Raw genomic sequence first — 16,777 nt, 5'->3', positions numbered from 1 at the left:
CATTAGAACAGTAATAAATCAATGTCAATCCAAAATTAACATTGGATTAAAGTGCAAAATGGAAATAAAAACAATGGCGTTATTTGCATATCTCAAAGACCCATATTTTATTCCAACAGAGCAAAGAAAAAAGAATCAGCTCATTTTGAATTTCATGGCAGCAACGTGTGGAAAAAACTGAGATGTGGCAACAAAAGTAAACAATATATTTAATATATTAAAAAGAAACAGCTGGTTAACTGGCAGCAGGTCAGTAACATGATTGGGTTAAAAAAGAGCATCTTGGAGAGGCAGAGGTTCACCAATCTGCAAAAAAACCCCGCTTCTACAAATTGTGGAACTTCAAAATGATGTTCCTCAATCTAAAACTGTCATCTACAGCATCAAAAGATTCGGACAGGAAATCTGTGTGTGCAAGGGACAAGGCTTGAATCAAGGCCGGGGCGACACTGAAGCAGACCCAGCCAGGAGCCGTAATCCCTCCAGTGTGTCTCGGAGAGGGCCGGGTATCGTCACTACAATCGATTCGATTCTGACTCACATGGTCCCAATTCAATCCACAATTTCAATTCGATTCGGGGAAATTTTGACTCAGTCAGAAATATTATAATTCTGATCCTTTATCAGTAAGGACACTCGTGAGACTTCATGAGAGGTGTGAGCATCACAGCAGATTCCTTTGTGTCAAAGTAACTGAGGATAAAACAGAAAAACATGAAGGAGATTTTCCTGGTCTGGGATTTTACAGCAATGACCTTAAAATATTCTGCAGTAGAACAAAAACGTGAGAAAATCAAGAATCAACATCTGAACATTACCTGATGCTGCTGAAGTGACGCAGAGCAAAGGTACAAAGGTTTTATTAGAAACAGCTGTTTTGCAATTTGGCATTATTTTAAAAAGTTTACATTTCTTTGGTATCAAACAGCAGACAGGCTTTCTTGTTGGAAGTCATAAAATATAAGCAAGACAATAATGCAGAAATTTAGATTTTTAGATGAGAAACTGTTCTTAGAGAGAGAGAGAGAGAGAGATCTGCAGGAAGTGTCATTTTATCGTGGTGGAAACAAAACAGCAAAAGCAAGAGAGAAATGTTTATCTGAAGCGAAATGTGAAGTTTAGTTTGGACCTTCTTTTGCTGCTGGCTCTCTCAGTTTTGGTTGGAGATGAAACCTGCAGCAACAGAATCAGCGCAAAAAGGACGTAAACACAAAGCGCGGAGCCGCTGGCGCATCAGGGTCCGTGAGCTGTCGGCTTTCAGCTCCGATGCCGTGTCCGTGCGGCCCACTGAGTCAAATGTGCCGGTCCGCGCTTTGTGTTTACGTCTTTGTGCAGAACCCGTTTACCTGCTCTCATTTACCGTTTTAGCTGTTTGGTGGTTGTTGAAATAGTTTGTGAGGTTTAACCTGAGTTTCTGCCCGAATACATTTATATTTAAAAATCGATTCAGGATTTTTAATGAATCAATGACGCTTTATTAAAGCTAATTATTGATTATTGAAAACCCACCCCTAGTCTCAGATCTGCTCCAGAGCCTGTTCCCAGTCGGACATGCCTAAAAACCTCACCTGGAAGCGCCCAGGAGATCCTAGTCATATGAAGCCTTAACTGAGTCCTTTTAATGCGCCGCAGTAGCAGCTTTACTCAGAGCCCTACAGGAGAGTCCCAACATGCCTCTGGAGGAAGTTTATTTCCGTCACTGCTTTCTGCAAACTCATTCAGTCGGTTAGCACCCACGGCTAACCGAACACTTAGCTCTAAGTGAAATTCTTTGTACCTAAAGCCAGTTTAACCAGCCAGGGATCGAAAAGAACCCCTGCCCCAGTGGGCAGGTACCAGACGGGATCCTGGTGTCCATAGTGTGGACAAAGTTTCCTCATCCCTTGTTTTCATCATCATAGAGGACTTATGAGTCAAGATGATCAATAAAATTGTCTTTAGATGTAAACTGGAGCCAAATTGTATGCAAACATTGTCAGAACACACTTGTTCTTTTTTGTTTGTTCGTTTTTACTAAAACCATCTTTCCACCATAGATCACAGAAAATGCAGCCAGTCCAGCAAACAGGTTTATTAAATAGTCCCGGGTGGGCGGTTCTTAGGGGTAAACATCAGTCGGGAGCTGGAAGTCTTTGAAGGTGTAGAACGATATGTCTCCATAGTCCACCACAGCTATGACCACTGGGATATCTCTGCTCTGATAGGCCAGCAGCTTGATGGCTCGCAGGTCGGGCACGGGGTCATCGAAACTGGGACACAGCACAGAGGTAATCACATCAAAGGTGTCAGTTTTATGAGATCAATACGAAGCGAATAGTAATCAATCAATGACCGAGTGGACGCAGCTATAGTTTACTATGTTTTCCACCATGCATTGGTCTCACTGCTTCTTCTACAGCTTCTTAAAGTTTACAGAGACTGACCCATTAGTACTAGAAAGCTGCACACATGACAGAAGCTTTTCATTTTTGTGTAATTTTACATTTTTAATCTCTACACTGTGACATTTTGCATTGAACCGTGGCTGAAGGACCAACAGCTGAATGATTTGCTGCAGCAGAAGCTTCGAATTTTGAGTCTTCCTGCAGAAAACGTTTGAACCATCACACATCTCCAAACAAAGACGCTCGCCAAAACACACGCACACAAGTAACAAAGCAGGAAAAACAGCCTGAGGATGTGAAGAGTGAGAATTTCACTGTAATTTGTTACTAAGTATCACAGAGTCATCAGTTTTCTTATCCTGTGCTGTGGAAGAGATTTAATAAACATTTGATTTATAGGTCGTCACAGATTTGGGCTTTCTGCACATTTAGTGTTTTTTGTATAATATATATATTTAAACTGTATATAAATATTTATATTTTTTTGTCTAAATGCCTAAAACCACAGTTAAGACTTTTAGACACTAAAATAACTCGATTGATGATCCAGCTGCTTTATCGCAGCTCTGAATAATTAAGCAGCTGTTGGTGGTTAGAATCACACAAAGCAGGACGAGAGAAAGGCTCCATTCATGTCCAGCCACCGCGACATTCGTTTAATTTGAGTGAAGCATCTATTGTTTTCCCTTTAAACAAACTAATCCTGAATAAATACGCCGTCGGGCGGCGATGTGATTACTGACCTGCACACACACATGCGTGAGTACGGTTTCCCCGGGTGGCTCTTCTTGAAGTCGGCCACCGTGTTGGGCTGGTAAACATTGAAACAAATCCTCCAATCGTCCGCATCTTTTAACCTGAGAGGACAAAGCACAAGGTCATCCTGAACGATGCTGACTGCATCAGTACAACGCCCACGGCCTTTATGGTCTGTAAATCAAAGACGGCAAAATGTGACACGAGCGAGACGAGTGAGCGATGACTTTGTTTTGAGTTCATGTTTTCTGATCACAGCAAACACACAGAGGCTGCACTCGTAACATAATCAAGCCCACATGAAGTCTCAGCTCCAGAAACAGAAAACCAGAAAGCAGACTTGCAGCAGTGGCATAAATTTAGGCGTTTTTCAGAAAAGTTGACCTTGAGGTCTTGTCTGAGATTTTCAGTAGGATCTGATGCATCTCTGTAGGGCTGTGCGATATGACCAGAATCTCATATCCCGATATAAGACATCTATCGTCCGATAACGATATAAATCACAAAAATGTAACATTTCCTGTAAATTCTGTGAATCTCGGGCAGCTCGACTTGCGTGAAGTGTTTCCAGCTGCACGTCGTGTAGCTGGAGTCGAGAGTTTTAACCGATGCATGAAACGATACATTTTTAGACGTAAGTTGTAACGGCCGCCGTTTTCTTTGTGAGTATTTATTACACGGCGTGCTGCGGGGAAAAGCCTGTTCTAACGTTTGAGTCTAAGGTTTATTTTTTAGCAGCTGGCGGCTATTTTTACTTCTCATCTGTAAATAATCTGCTCTTTCACGTGATTCAGTTTATTTTGAAAAGTCTCAACAGGATCTTGAGCTTTATTGTGAAAGGTTTACGTGGAAATAACGACAACGCATAAAAACAGGCGCTTGTCCGTCTGTAGTGTGGTTATATTAAATATAAGAGAAAGAGAGAACTTTAAGAAATTAATACAGCCACTACAGTGACCATCAAAACATGAACAAATATTGCTGTAAACCGTTTATTTTGCGACACCACGAAACAAACGATAGCGTAAAATGCAACGATAGACGTTTTTATATTGTCATCCGATATATATCGTTATATTGAACAGCCCTACATCTCTGGCATTAATTCTAAAATCCCACGTTGCCTTTACTGAGGGGTAAAAACGTCCGACTGTGCACAGTTAAAAATAACACGTCTGCTCATGTGAGGAAAACAAATCCTGGATACCTGGACGCTCCCTCCAGCAAATGAGTCGGTTTAATCACGCTGATTTTTTCCAGCAGTTTTCCTGGAAAAAAAAAAACTCATATCACACAAAACAGTAAAAAAACAAAAAAAAACAAAAACTCCTTCGCTGTCATGTGATCTCACCTGTGCCGATTGGCTGTGTCGGGTCATGTAACGGAGTAACTTCCCTGTTCCACAGGTGTGCTGGTCGACCTTCCCGCTTACCCTTCCGCCTCGCCATCAGCTCCTGATACTCCGCCCAGTTTCTGCACCGCCGTACCTTTAAGGAAGCCCGCATAAATTAAATTTGATCATCAGTTCCTCCGATACCTTTAGTTTTTACAAACCTCTCTGTTTTTGTTGACGTCCCACCGCCGCCTGTATTTCTCCCTCTTCTGCTCACTGGCTGACATCTTCACCTGCCGCAGGTTTATTTTCTGCCTCCAGGGGGCAACGTCACAGAAGCCCACCTTCAAATCCCCGGGCAGCAGAGAGGGGTCTGGAGGGGCCAGGTGACTGCGGCAGTGCTCCCTGGAGGTGGAGCCCAGGTCAGGGAAAGAGACGGAGCTGAAGTCCCAGCACGAGGAGCCAGATCTGGAGCTGTGACCGGAATCTTTGTCCGAGTCCCCGAGAACATCCATCATCCACCACCCCCTGCCTCCGCCCTCGTCTGCTGAACTCTGGGCTTCCGGAGGCTCTGGAAGCTTTTCATCTTCCTCGCCTTCGTTGCATTTATCTTCCTCCATCTTCTCAGTGGAGCATTCCCCCTGAGCTTCAGCACGGCTACACAGAAGAAAACTCTTATAAGACTTCTTACTTTTTTGTTTTAACAGACTGAGGTGAAAAGTTAAGCGACTATAATCGGTCACCTAAATGCACCACGTTCATCACACTGAACTATAACACAAACATTAGCAGCAACATCCTTTTGAAGATTTGTGATATTTTGAAACCAAAAGTATTTAAATGTCAGCTCAGCTTTCATGTGCAGCTGCACGTGGAGGCATCCAGATTTCTTTTTGTAGCTACAGAAAAAACTAATATAATATATAATTAGGGATGGGTATCGTTTAGGTTTTATCTGATACCGGTGCCAAACCGGTACTTTTGAAGCGGTGCCGGTGCTTAAACGGTGCCCAAACCGGTGCTTAAAGAATGGAAAACACAAAATTGGTCCAAAAACCTCTCATGTTCAGCTGTTTTTTTGTAAAAAGATAACAATGTTAGTCTTTTCTGCAGGTATAGGGCATATATGGTATCACTCTGGGCTGGAAGCAGCTTAAACAATGGAAAAAACACAAACTTTGTCCAAAAACCTCTCATGTTTAGCTGTTTTCCACTTTTTCTTCGGTCATTTTAGCCTTTTTGTCCAGGGTGAAGGGAGTATCTGCCATCAAACAAGAAGACAGCCGCATGTAGCTATGATGGTGTTTGCTAGTTCACCTTACATGCATTAATGTAATAACGCGGTTAGCCTACTCAACGTAAATTACACACGAACAACATTAAGCTACTCACGCAGAGAAGAACGGCTGCTGCTGCCATCATCATTTCTGCTACACTGGCAGGGCTAGGTTCATCGGATTTAAAGTGTGACCTCCTTTGACAGTATCAGCTTAAAGCACTTGTTGCAGGCTGCTGAGTTTGCATCTTTTGCTGTGAAGTACAGCCAGACTTTTGACCGCTTCGCCTTGGGCATTTTTAATCTGTAGCTCTGCTCTAAAAGAACGTACGTACCTGGACCCGCCTACTATCCTCGAAACGTAAAATGATTGGCTAGAATCTAAAGTGTATCATTCCATACCAGTTGGTGGCGGTAATGCACCTTTCAGTTGTTTGCCAACCGCCAATAGAAATGTAAGGAAGAAGAAAGTGTGTCACAGCTCAGGAAAATAAAGCACCGAAATGTGCGCTGCTTTTCGGTCTGGTTACTACCGTTTATGTCAGAACCGGTGCCATGATGGCACCGGTTACCGGTACCCATCCCTATATATAATAATATAATAATAATAAAAAACAACTCCTCATTTTTATTGTACAAGGCAATAGCTAAATAATAGCTAAATAATAGCTAAATAATAGCTTTTGTTACTAAGATGTAGTTTCACAGATTGTAAAGCAGCTCTTTACCTGCACGTCGCAGTGGGGGTGGAGGAAGGGGCGGGGCTGAGGCTGCGTTTCCTCTTCAGCTGTCTCCCTGCTCGGTCACGTGACTGCGGCAGGTTGAGCTGCCTCGCGTAAGACGATGACTCAGAACTGCAAGCACACAAACATCCACCTACGGAGGCTGTTCCCGCGCATACTTCATATTTTAACAGATACACTGACACTGTCATCTCTGATGCTCAATTATCTTTATCATCTTAAACGTCTGAGGGGTAAACGTTACCTGGGATCAAACCTGAGCACCACATAGCCGAGCCTCTTCAGATGCCCAAACACCTTTGGGATGAAAAAGAGTCGTTAGCTCATTCCACAGGTGACATTTTCACAGGTGTGCTGGAGTAGAAGTTGCACCTGATATTGCTGAAGGCTCACGGTGTTCGCAGACAGAAACTTCTCGTACCCGTCCTGGATGGAGAGCGGCAGGTCCCGATAAAACACCTGCAGGTTTCCCTGTTCCCATAACAACACAGACACGGGACTAATTATGTGCTCCGAGGAGGAAAACAGGAGGAGCAACAGGTTTTATCTGCAGACTCACACACTCCATCAGGTACAGAGCCTCCTCGGGGAGCAGGCACTGCTTCCCGTTTGCGGAAAAGCCCATCGTCTGCCAGAACTTCCCCTGCGGAAAAATAAGAAAAGATCAGGAGCGACTGAGGAGGAGCGACTGAGGAGGAGCTAACGCAGCAGCTTTTTCTAGGTGGTGTTGTGACAGTGAAGCAACTCACAGCCGGAGACTGAAGCTCCACAATCTGCTTGCTGGGAATCCATTCGCCGTTCACGAGGTTTCCCCTGTGGATTAAAACAGATGGAAGCCGTCTCACACCAGGACACACACACACAAACATGTGTTTCTGTCCACCTGATGGATTTATAGCCAAGATTTGGGCTCATTTTTGAAAAACCTTTAAGGTTTTAAACCTGAAAGACGTTAACGTTCACTCAGCACTGCAAATGATTAAAAGTCAAATGTATTATTGCTGTTTGTCCATCTGGATCATTTTGCTGTTCCCAGTTTTATCCTTTAGGATTCGTGGTGCTTTGAAGGTTTTCTTGTCTGAAATCATGTTTCTATTTTTCATTTATTTTACTGGATTTTTAAAAATCTGCTCACACAAACACAAGAAAAGCTGTTTAATCCATCACTGTGCACATTTACCTGCTTTTATTTTGATAGTGGCTGCTTTCACCTCCTTTCAATCACAGAAAGGTAGTAACATCGATGGTCACCCATCAATCTAAATGTTATTTTGTCTGAGCTAAGAATGCAGCTTGTGGATGTTGAAACTCAGGTGAATATTAGACACCCTTATAGGTCTTATATGCACCATCAAAGCTGGGCCTGATGAGTAGTCCCACGGGTAATGAGAGGTACTCACAGCCTCTCCACTCTCTCCTCTGAGAGGAGGCTCCAGTGTTCATTCAGGCTCTGCTCGAGTCGCTGCTTCTGCTCGTCGGAGTCATCGGGGAAGAAGTCCTTCTGTCCTCTGACGGGGATTTTGTGACTGCGGGAGCGGGCTGCGAACAGCTCCGACGGGCTGAAAGTTGTTAAAGAAAGACAACATCGTTCAGCTGTTTGATGCACACACGATCACAGTTACTGCCACTGAAACACTGAGAAGGAAAACCAATGCACTGCTTTTAGATTTTATAACACAGCCTGAAACAAAATGTGCTGGAGGTTTTTGAGAACGTGTCCTTCTCCATTATGTTGGAGGTTTCCTGCTAGAACACAGTAAACGTGTGATTAACTGTCAGCTGACAGTCTTTTCTTGTCTCAGTTTGGAAAACAGCTTTAAATAAATGCTCTGAGGGGAAGAGGAAGGCGGTGTACAGCAAGTGTTTCATATTTTACTTTTAACAAAATGCAATAACAAAACATTCTCGATCAGCAGAAGAGGAAGAAACTCCGGAAAAATATTCAACACAAGGAGAATCAGACTCTAAACCTCCCGCTCTGGAGTCCCTCTTTTATCTTCTTGCTTGTTGTTCAGAGCAATCGCTGACTCAGATCTTACCGTGAGGGCTCATGTGATGTCTGTCACTAAATCTGGATTTTATCACATGAAAAACATCGGCAAACTTTTCTCTCTCGGTAACTCAGAAGATGAGCCGCTGCAATGGTCCCTAAAGGGAGCAACCGGAAGAAAAAGAAGAAGCTGAGGCTCGACTCTTGTAATGCTCTGTTGTCTGGTCTATGCAAAAATGTCTCACATCAACAACAACTGATTCAAAACTGCAGCCAGAAGAGTTTTAAAACACTCTGCCTGCTAGTTTGTGCACTGACTTTAAAATCCTTTTAGCTGTTTTTAAGGCACTTCTTAGTCTCTGTTGATCATATTCGCCTCACATAGTGGCAGGTAACGAATCACTACAGGCCAGGTTTCTCATTGTTTTAGTTTATTTGTGTTTCATATAACTAAAATGATTTTTCTAGCCCATATTCAGTTCATATCTGAGCTTTAGGCAACTGTAAAATCTTTCTAGCAAAGCTACATCGGTGTGTAAGATTATCATAACAAGAAAGCAGCAGTCCCCAAGTTACTGGCATACTTTCCAGGCTTTGCATGTTGGTGTACAACGTTAGTATCACTTATGAAGTCCATCTGCGTGTAATTAAAGTGCCATCATGAGTCATAAAGTCGTGACTCAGTGTCATGGGACCTCGCCCAGACTTGTTTTAAAAGGACTCCACCCTGATGCTTTGTCTGTGTGCAGAAAAACAAAAACAGCAGACTTCCAAAAAATATTTTACTGTTACTTAATTCCTAACTTTCCAAATGCTTTCTCTCTCCCACGGCTGTTTTTCACCAAAACACACAACAGAGGGTGTCAGAGAGCCGAATACAGAGTGTCACTATTTCAGAAAACGTGTCCAGATAATATTTCAGTAACAGTGTTTCTCTGGAAACAAGTGTGCAGCTTCATCAGTGCGTTTTAATGAAACTATAGGCGTTTTCTCTTCAGCACGTATTCACGTTTAAGCTAACAGTTAGCTTTAAACTAACCCGTGTTACCATGTGCAGAAGAAGTCTGAGAGTTCCGACCACAGTGATTCAATGACAAACACCTGCTGAGGGAGAACACCAGACAAAGTACCGCTACCCTGCGAACAAGCCCGCTCACAGGTACCGTTAAAGGTAAAAACGCACCTTAAAATTTCACTGTAGAACTTCCCTTTATCGTCTGTGTTGTTTTGATCCGCCATGATGCCGGGTCTCCCTGCTACTGCGGCTCTCCTCTGGGTCCTAGTGACCGTTAAATTCATCAGTTATAATCGTGGCCATCAGAGGGCGCCAAAGGGCTTAAAAATAAAGCACAGTTTAAAATCAGGGAAGTGTTTTTCCAGAATATTTGATTTGTTCCAGCCAAAACAAACCAAAAGGTCCCACAAGAAGGCAAAAATACAGGGTCGAAAATTAGTGCAGAAAATGTTGGTCATGATTTTCAGGTTCATTCTACTAACAGCGTTTAACGATTATCCCCCAAAATTGATTCTGTTCATCTGAACGTAGCGTTTTCAGAGGGAGAAACGTTTTGTCACTTATGCAAGTGACTTCTTCAGTCTCAGTGTCAGTTTCAACAGATCAACTTTTGGGGATTTTACTTACCTGGATGACTGAGCATGCATCCAGACGTTTAACGATTAGTTTGTAGTAAATGACTGTTTTGCAAGTTGAAAGCTTCTTTCTTTTCATGATAAATGAAGGAGACATAAAATCTTAAGTTTGATGTCATTGTAAATATGAGTCTCAACAATGGTGCATTGTTAAAAAGAACAAATGAACTGGTCACCTCAGCAACTCCAAATAACGCTGCAACGCTGGAATGCTGCAAATCTTTGGACTGATCCAATACAGGGCTGGTGTTCTGACAAACCATCCTACTTTGGCAAAACGTCCTACCATATGCACATTTCTGCTGTCACAGAGTAATTCCAGCACACATTTAAGTAGGTATGACGGTTTGCCACTAAACTGTGCCCTTCAGAGTACGCTTGTAGCTCATATTCATAAAGCCAGGATGGTTTGCTACTTAATTTTACCGATCAGAGTATGTTTCTAGCTCTTATTAACCAAGGTAGGATGATTTGCCACTGAATTTTAGCTGTTAAAGTATGCTTCTAAGCAGTGTTGGTCAAGTTACTTGAAAAAAGTAATCAGTAACTAATTACTGGTCATATTCACAAAGGTAGAATTGATTGGCACTGCATTTTACCAGAGTATTTTTGTAGTTAGGGTTAGATTGAAAATGTGATGTCATTTCCCGGGTAAAACCGCAAAGGATTGTAGGTACGAGAGGCAAGTGGTACGAATTGAATTCGTTGTGCTATGCTGCTTTGTCCACTGTGGCTTTGTGGGCTAATATTTGTTGTGTTTTGTAGGAAAACCAGCCCACAAAATGCTGGAATGCGATCCAGACTGGGCACCTTCTATCAACCTGTCAGCCTCACAGTTTACTCACTCCACGCACCTGCCTGCCTCCCCTCCTCAACATCAGGAATTCCGGATTACGTACCACTCGCCCCTCCACGCTACCAAACCACCCACGGCAAGTAAGCAGTGCAAAGGAATATTTAGAATAAACAACTTGCCAGTATTCCTCCGGAACCACACCTGAACATATGTACTCTTGTTTCAGTGACTCTGACCCTTTCCCGTGACCCAGCCATCCAGTCTGACTTTCCCTTCGGCCCAAACCACAGAATTGCAGTTTCCACCATTGAGAAATCACTGATTGTTTACTTAGCTCAGGTCGCATTAGCACCCCTTAGTTTCGGTGTTGTTCCTAGCACTAGGTAAACACACGACTCAGTCTTCCGGTTTTGTTCTCTTACATTTGTTGTGGAAATAATAAACATTGTCACTTAAACGTTCTCTGTGCTGCTCTGTGTCCTGCATTTGAGTCCTATTCCTTTCGAGTCGGCCTCAGCCGTGACAATAACATTTAACATTTCTTTCTCTCTCCCTCTTGGTATGTGTGCTTATTGCTCTGTGTGTGTCTACTTACCCTGCTTTACCTTACAGGGTGAGAACACTGGTGGGATCTCTGCCCTCCCCCTGACACACCTGAAGCAAAACACCTGCAAAACATCTAACAAACAGCTGACTATGCTGGGATCTGACATTCGGTCTTTACTTGAGCTCTGCCTCACTGTGGTAGCGATCTCCTTGTTGATCTGCACGTCATGGTCCTTGTTGTAATCACAAAGATTTCTAATGTGTCTTGTCCTCTGATTAAGACATCCCAGTGGGTCCCATCAGTTTTGGAAATGCTTCTTTGTTGGATTTGGTAAATAAGAGGCTTTTGAACTAAGAACTGCTAAAAGACTGTAAATAGCACAACTTCTCTCACCATCTGAAAAAAATTATTTTAACTACTCAGTCTTGTGTGCATTAATCTTATTATAATTTTGTTTTGTTTTTTATGGAATTGGAATATGGACATTTTTAATATTTTAATAGTTTGATATTTGTGTTATCATGTGTGTTTCTGTGTGTGTTGACCTCAAACTTTTGCTGCTGTACGTGACAAATTCTTTAACATCTAACCTGAAACGTGTTTATGTTTTTGCTCAACAGATGTTTGCTTTCTACAAATCTGTCTGTTACTGGAAACACTGGCATTCATCCCTATTTTGGTTTGTTTGCCCTTTTGTACTCTGATATGATCCAGTCCTGCCAGTAAATCATGCAGCCCACTTCAAGCTACCAATCAAAGTCCTTGTACATCAGGAAGCAAGTCTTGCTTCGTAACCCTTTTTTCGCACACAATATCACTGTAGGATCAAATAATAGGCGTGTGTAGCGCCCCCTACTTAGTACTCCACTAATGCAGGGTACGCCCTGAGTTCTAATTACCTTAAACTTACCCAGTTGCCCTCAGTGCAAGCGCCCCCGAGTTACACACGTATAACACCTTTACCTGACTCTGAACTATATATAAGAAACGGTACAACACACAAGATCTTTCATTTGAACTAAGCAGGTTCTTTTCTCAGGCTCTTTCTTTCTAGTTCAGTTTTTACAGAATTTTGGATTAACTGAAGATTTTTCAAGGAACACTATACTGACAAGTACAGAGTCCACTGAGTCCACTGATGTGTGTTTGGAACAGTCAGTTTCAACTGTTTAGCTGTTGATTTGAGATGAATTTAAATAATTTGGAGGTAATACTCCCCAATCAGACCAGGAGTGACATGTTTAGCCGCATGTTCTCCTTAAATTGCTGTCTGTCTGAGTGGTGTCCCAGAAACGATGTGGGCTTCATAGATAATTGGCAAACCTTCTGGAGGAAACCTGGTCTTGTTAGGAGAGACGGCATCCATCCCACTTTGGATGGAGCAGAAAGAAATATGGACAAATTTATTAAACCCCCCAAAATATGACTATCCAGAGTTGGGACCAGGAAGCAGAGTTGCAGTCTTACACGCCTCTCTGCAGCTTCTCTCCTCCTGCTACCCCCCAAAAACCCATCTCCAAAGAGACTGTGTCAGCTTCCAAAAGGACAAAAAACAAACTAAAAACCAGCAACAAACAACTTAAACATAAACAATTACAAAGAAAGAACAATACAGTATCCACATCTGAACCAAAGAGTAAAACAGTGAAATGTGGATTAGTAAATATTAGGTCTCTCTCCTCCAAGTCTCTGTTAGTACATGACTTAATAATTGATCAACAAATTGATTTACTCTGCCTTACAGAAACCTGGTTGCAGCAGGATGATTATGTTAGTTTAAATGAATCAACACCCCCGAGTCATTCTAACTACCAGAAACCTCGAAGCACAGGCCGAGGGGGAGGTGTGGCAGCAATTTTTCACACCAGTCTATTAATTAATGAAAGACCAAGACAGACTTTTAATTCATTTGAAAGCCTGATGCTTAACATTGTCCACCCCAGCTGTGAAACTCAGAAACCAGTCTTACTTGTTATCATCTATCGTCCACCTGGGCCTTACACAGAGTTTCTGTCTGATTTCTCAGACTTTATATCTAATTTAGTTCTGAGCTCAGATAAAATAATTATTGTGGATGATTTTAACATCCATGTAGATGCTAAAAATGACAGCCTCAACATGGCATTTAATCTGTTGTTAGACTCAATTGGTTTCTCTCAAAATGTAAAAGAACCCACCCACCACTTTAATCACACTCTAGATCTTGTTTTAACATATGGCATAGAAACTGAACATTTAACAGTGTTTCCTGAAAACCCTCTCCTGTCTGATCATTTCTTGATAACATTTACATTTACAATAATTGATTACGCAGCAGTGGAGAGTGGACTTTATCAAAGTAGATGTCTTTCTGAAAGCGCTGTAACTAAGTTTAAGAATATAATCCAGCCACTGTTATCATCGTCAATGCCCTGTACCAACACAGAGCAGAGCAGCTATCTGAACGCTACTCCAACAGAGGTCGATTATCTTGTTAATAATTTCACCTCCTCACTACGTACGACTCTGGATACTGTAGCTCCAGTGAAAACTAAGGTCTCTAATCAGAAGTACCTGACTCTGTGATATAATTCTCAAACACGTACCCTAAAGCAGATGACTCGTAATCTGGAGAGGAAATGGCGTGTCACAAATTTAGAGGATCATCATTTAGCCTGGAGAAATAGTTTGTTGCTTTATAAGAAAGCCCTCCGCAAAGCCAGAACATCTTACTATTCGTCACTGATTGAAGAAAATAAGAACAACCCCAGGTTTCTCTTCAGCACTGTAGCCAGGCTGACAAAAAGTCAGAGCTCTTTTGAGCCAACCATCCCTTTAACGTTAACTAGTAATGACTTCATGAACTTCTTCACAAATAAAATTTTAATCATTAGAGAAAAAATTACCAATAATCATCCCACAGATGTAATATTATCTACAGCTACTCTTAGTACCATTGATGTTAAGTTAGACTCTTTTTCTCCAATTGATCTTTCTGAGTTAACTTCAATAATTACTTCCTCCAAACCATCAACGTGTCTTTTAGACCCCATTCCTACAAAACTGCTCAAAGAAGTCCTGCCATTAATTAATTCTTCGATCTTAAATATGATCAACCTATCTCTAATAATCGGCTATGTACCACAGGCCTTCAAGGTGGCTGCAGTTAAACCTTTACTCAAAAAGCATCTCTAGACCCAGCAGTCTTAGCTAATTATAGGCCAATCTCCAACCTTCCTTTCATATCAAAAATCCTTGAAAGAGTAGTTGTCAAACAGCTAACAGATCATCTGCAGAGGAATGGTTTATTTGAAGAGTTTCGGTCAGGTTTCAGAGTTCATCACAGCACAGAAACAGCTTTAGTGAAGGTTACAAATGATCTTCTTATGGCCTCTGACAGTGGACTCATCTCTGTGCTTGTCCTGCTAGACCTTAGTGCAGCATTCTATACTGTTGACCATAATATCCTATTAGAGCGATTAGAACATGCTGTAGGTATTACAGGTACTGCACTGCAGTGGTTTGTATCATATCTATCTAATATACTCCAATTTGTGCATGTAAATGGAGAGTCCTCTTCACACACTGAGGTTAATTATGGAGTTCCACAGGGTTCAGTGCTAGGACCAATTCTGTTTACATTATACATGCTTCCCCTAGGCAGCATCATTAGAAGACATAGCATACATTTTCACTGCTATGCAGATGACACCCAGCTCTATCTGTCCATGAAGCCAGATAACACACACCAATTAGTTAAACTGCAGGAATGTCTTAAAGACATAAAGACCTGGATGGCCGCTAACTTTCTGCTTCTTAATTCAGATCAAACTGAGGTTATTGTACTCGGCGCTGAAAAGCTTAGAAATATGGTATCTAACCAGATTCTTACTCTGGATGGCATTACCTTGGCCTCCAGTAACACTGTGAGGAACCTTGGAGTCATTTTTGACCAGGACATGTCCTTCAACGCACATATTAAACAAATATGTAAGACTGCGTTCTTCCATTTGCGCAACATCTCTAAAATTAGAAATATCCTGTCTCAGAGTGACGCTGAAAAACTAGTTCATGCATTTATTACTTCCAGGCTGGACGACTGCAATTCATTATTATCAGGATGTCCAAAAAACTCACTGAAAAGCCTTCAGCTAATCCAAAATGCTGCAGCAAGAGTACTGACAGGGACTAGAAAGAGAGAGCATATTTCTCCTGTTTTGGCTTCCCTTCATTGGCTTCCTGTTAAATCCAGAATTGAATTCAAAATCCTGCTCCTCACATACAAGGTCTTAAATAATCAAGCCCCATCTTATCTTAATGACCTTGTAGTACCATATCACCCTATTAGAGCACTTCGCTCTCGCTCTGCAGGCCTACTTGTTGTTCCTAGAGTATTTAAAAGTAGAATGGGAGGCAGAGCCTTCAGTTTTCAATTCAATTCAATTCAATTCAATTCAATTTTATTTATATAGCGCCAAATCACAACAAATGTCGCCTCAAGGCGCTTCATAGATACAGAGAAAAGCCCAACAATCATATGACCCCCTATGAGCAAGCACTTTGGCGACAGTGGGAAGGAAAAACTCCCTTTTAACAGGAAGAAACCTCCGGCAGAACCAGGCTCAGGGAGGGGCGGCCATCTGCTGCGACCGGTTGGGGTGAGAGAAGGAGACAGGATAAAGACATGCTGTGGAAGAGAGACAGAGATTAATAACAGATACGATTCAATACAGAGAGGTCTGTTAATACATAGTGAGTGAGAAAGGTGACTGGAAAGGAAAAACTCAATGCATCATGGGAATCCCTCGGCAGCCTACATCTATTGCAGCATAACTAAGGGAGGATTCAGGGTCACCTGGTCCAGCCCTAACTATATGCTGATTATTAACTATAGGCCTGATTATTTAAGACCTTGTATGTGAGGAGCAGGATTTTGAATTCAATTCTGGATTTAACAGGAAACCAATGAAGGGAAGCCAAAACAGGAGAAATATGCTCTCTCTTTCTAGTCCCTGTCAGTACTCTTGCTGCAGCATTTTGGATTAACTGAAGGCTTTTCAGTGAGTTTTTTGGACATCCTGATAATAATGAATTGCAGTAGTCTAGCCTGGAAGTAATAAATGCATGAACTAGTTTTTCAGCGTCACTCTGAGACAGGATATTTCTAATTTTAGAGATGTTGCACAAATGGAAGAACGCAGTCTTACATATTTGTTTAATATGTGCGTTGAAGGACATATCCTGGTCAAAAATGACTCCAAGGTTCCTCACAGTGTTACTGGAGGCCAAGGTAATGCCATCCAGAGTAAGAATCTGGTTAGAT

General features: G+C 42.0%; 1 protein-coding gene across 3 annotated transcripts; it reads right to left on the bottom strand.

Annotated features, from left to right (window-relative positions):
- Positions 1-63: 63 nt before the first annotated feature.
- Positions 64-13,023, bottom strand: tsen54 (TSEN54 tRNA splicing endonuclease subunit). 3 transcript variants are annotated; one of them, XM_085158180.1, is made up of 13 exons: positions 11,524-13,023; positions 9,666-9,817; positions 7,893-8,051; positions 7,242-7,305; positions 7,052-7,135; positions 6,865-6,963; positions 6,737-6,789; positions 6,478-6,603; positions 4,695-5,130; positions 4,492-4,627; positions 4,348-4,408; positions 3,128-3,241; positions 66-2,249 (listed from the first exon to the last, which is right to left on the bottom strand). In XM_085158180.1, exons 2-13 carry the CDS (start codon positions 9,779-9,781, stop codon positions 2,099-2,101), a joined length of 1,599 nt encoding a protein of 532 aa, XP_085014306.1. In that variant the 5' UTR covers positions 9,782-9,817; positions 11,524-13,023; the 3' UTR covers positions 66-2,098. The 3 variants fall into 3 exon arrangements, with proteins under 3 accessions (XP_085014308.1, XP_085014306.1, XP_085014307.1); XM_085158181.1 differs by having other exon boundaries at positions 9,666-9,761; XM_085158182.1 differs by lacking the exons at positions 9,666-9,817; positions 11,524-13,023 and adding an exon at positions 9,531-9,659 and having other exon boundaries at positions 64-2,249.
- Positions 13,024-16,777: the final 3,754 nt, after the last annotated feature.

The sequence above is a fragment of the Neolamprologus multifasciatus genome, chromosome 4 (genome assembly GCF_963576455.1).
Source record: "Neolamprologus multifasciatus chromosome 4, fNeoMul1.2, whole genome shotgun sequence".
NCBI classification, from domain to species: domain Eukaryota; kingdom Metazoa; phylum Chordata; class Actinopteri; order Cichliformes; family Cichlidae; genus Neolamprologus; species Neolamprologus multifasciatus.
The sequence above is the reverse complement of the archived record's forward strand: the minus strand, read 5'-3'. Positions and strand labels throughout refer to the sequence as shown.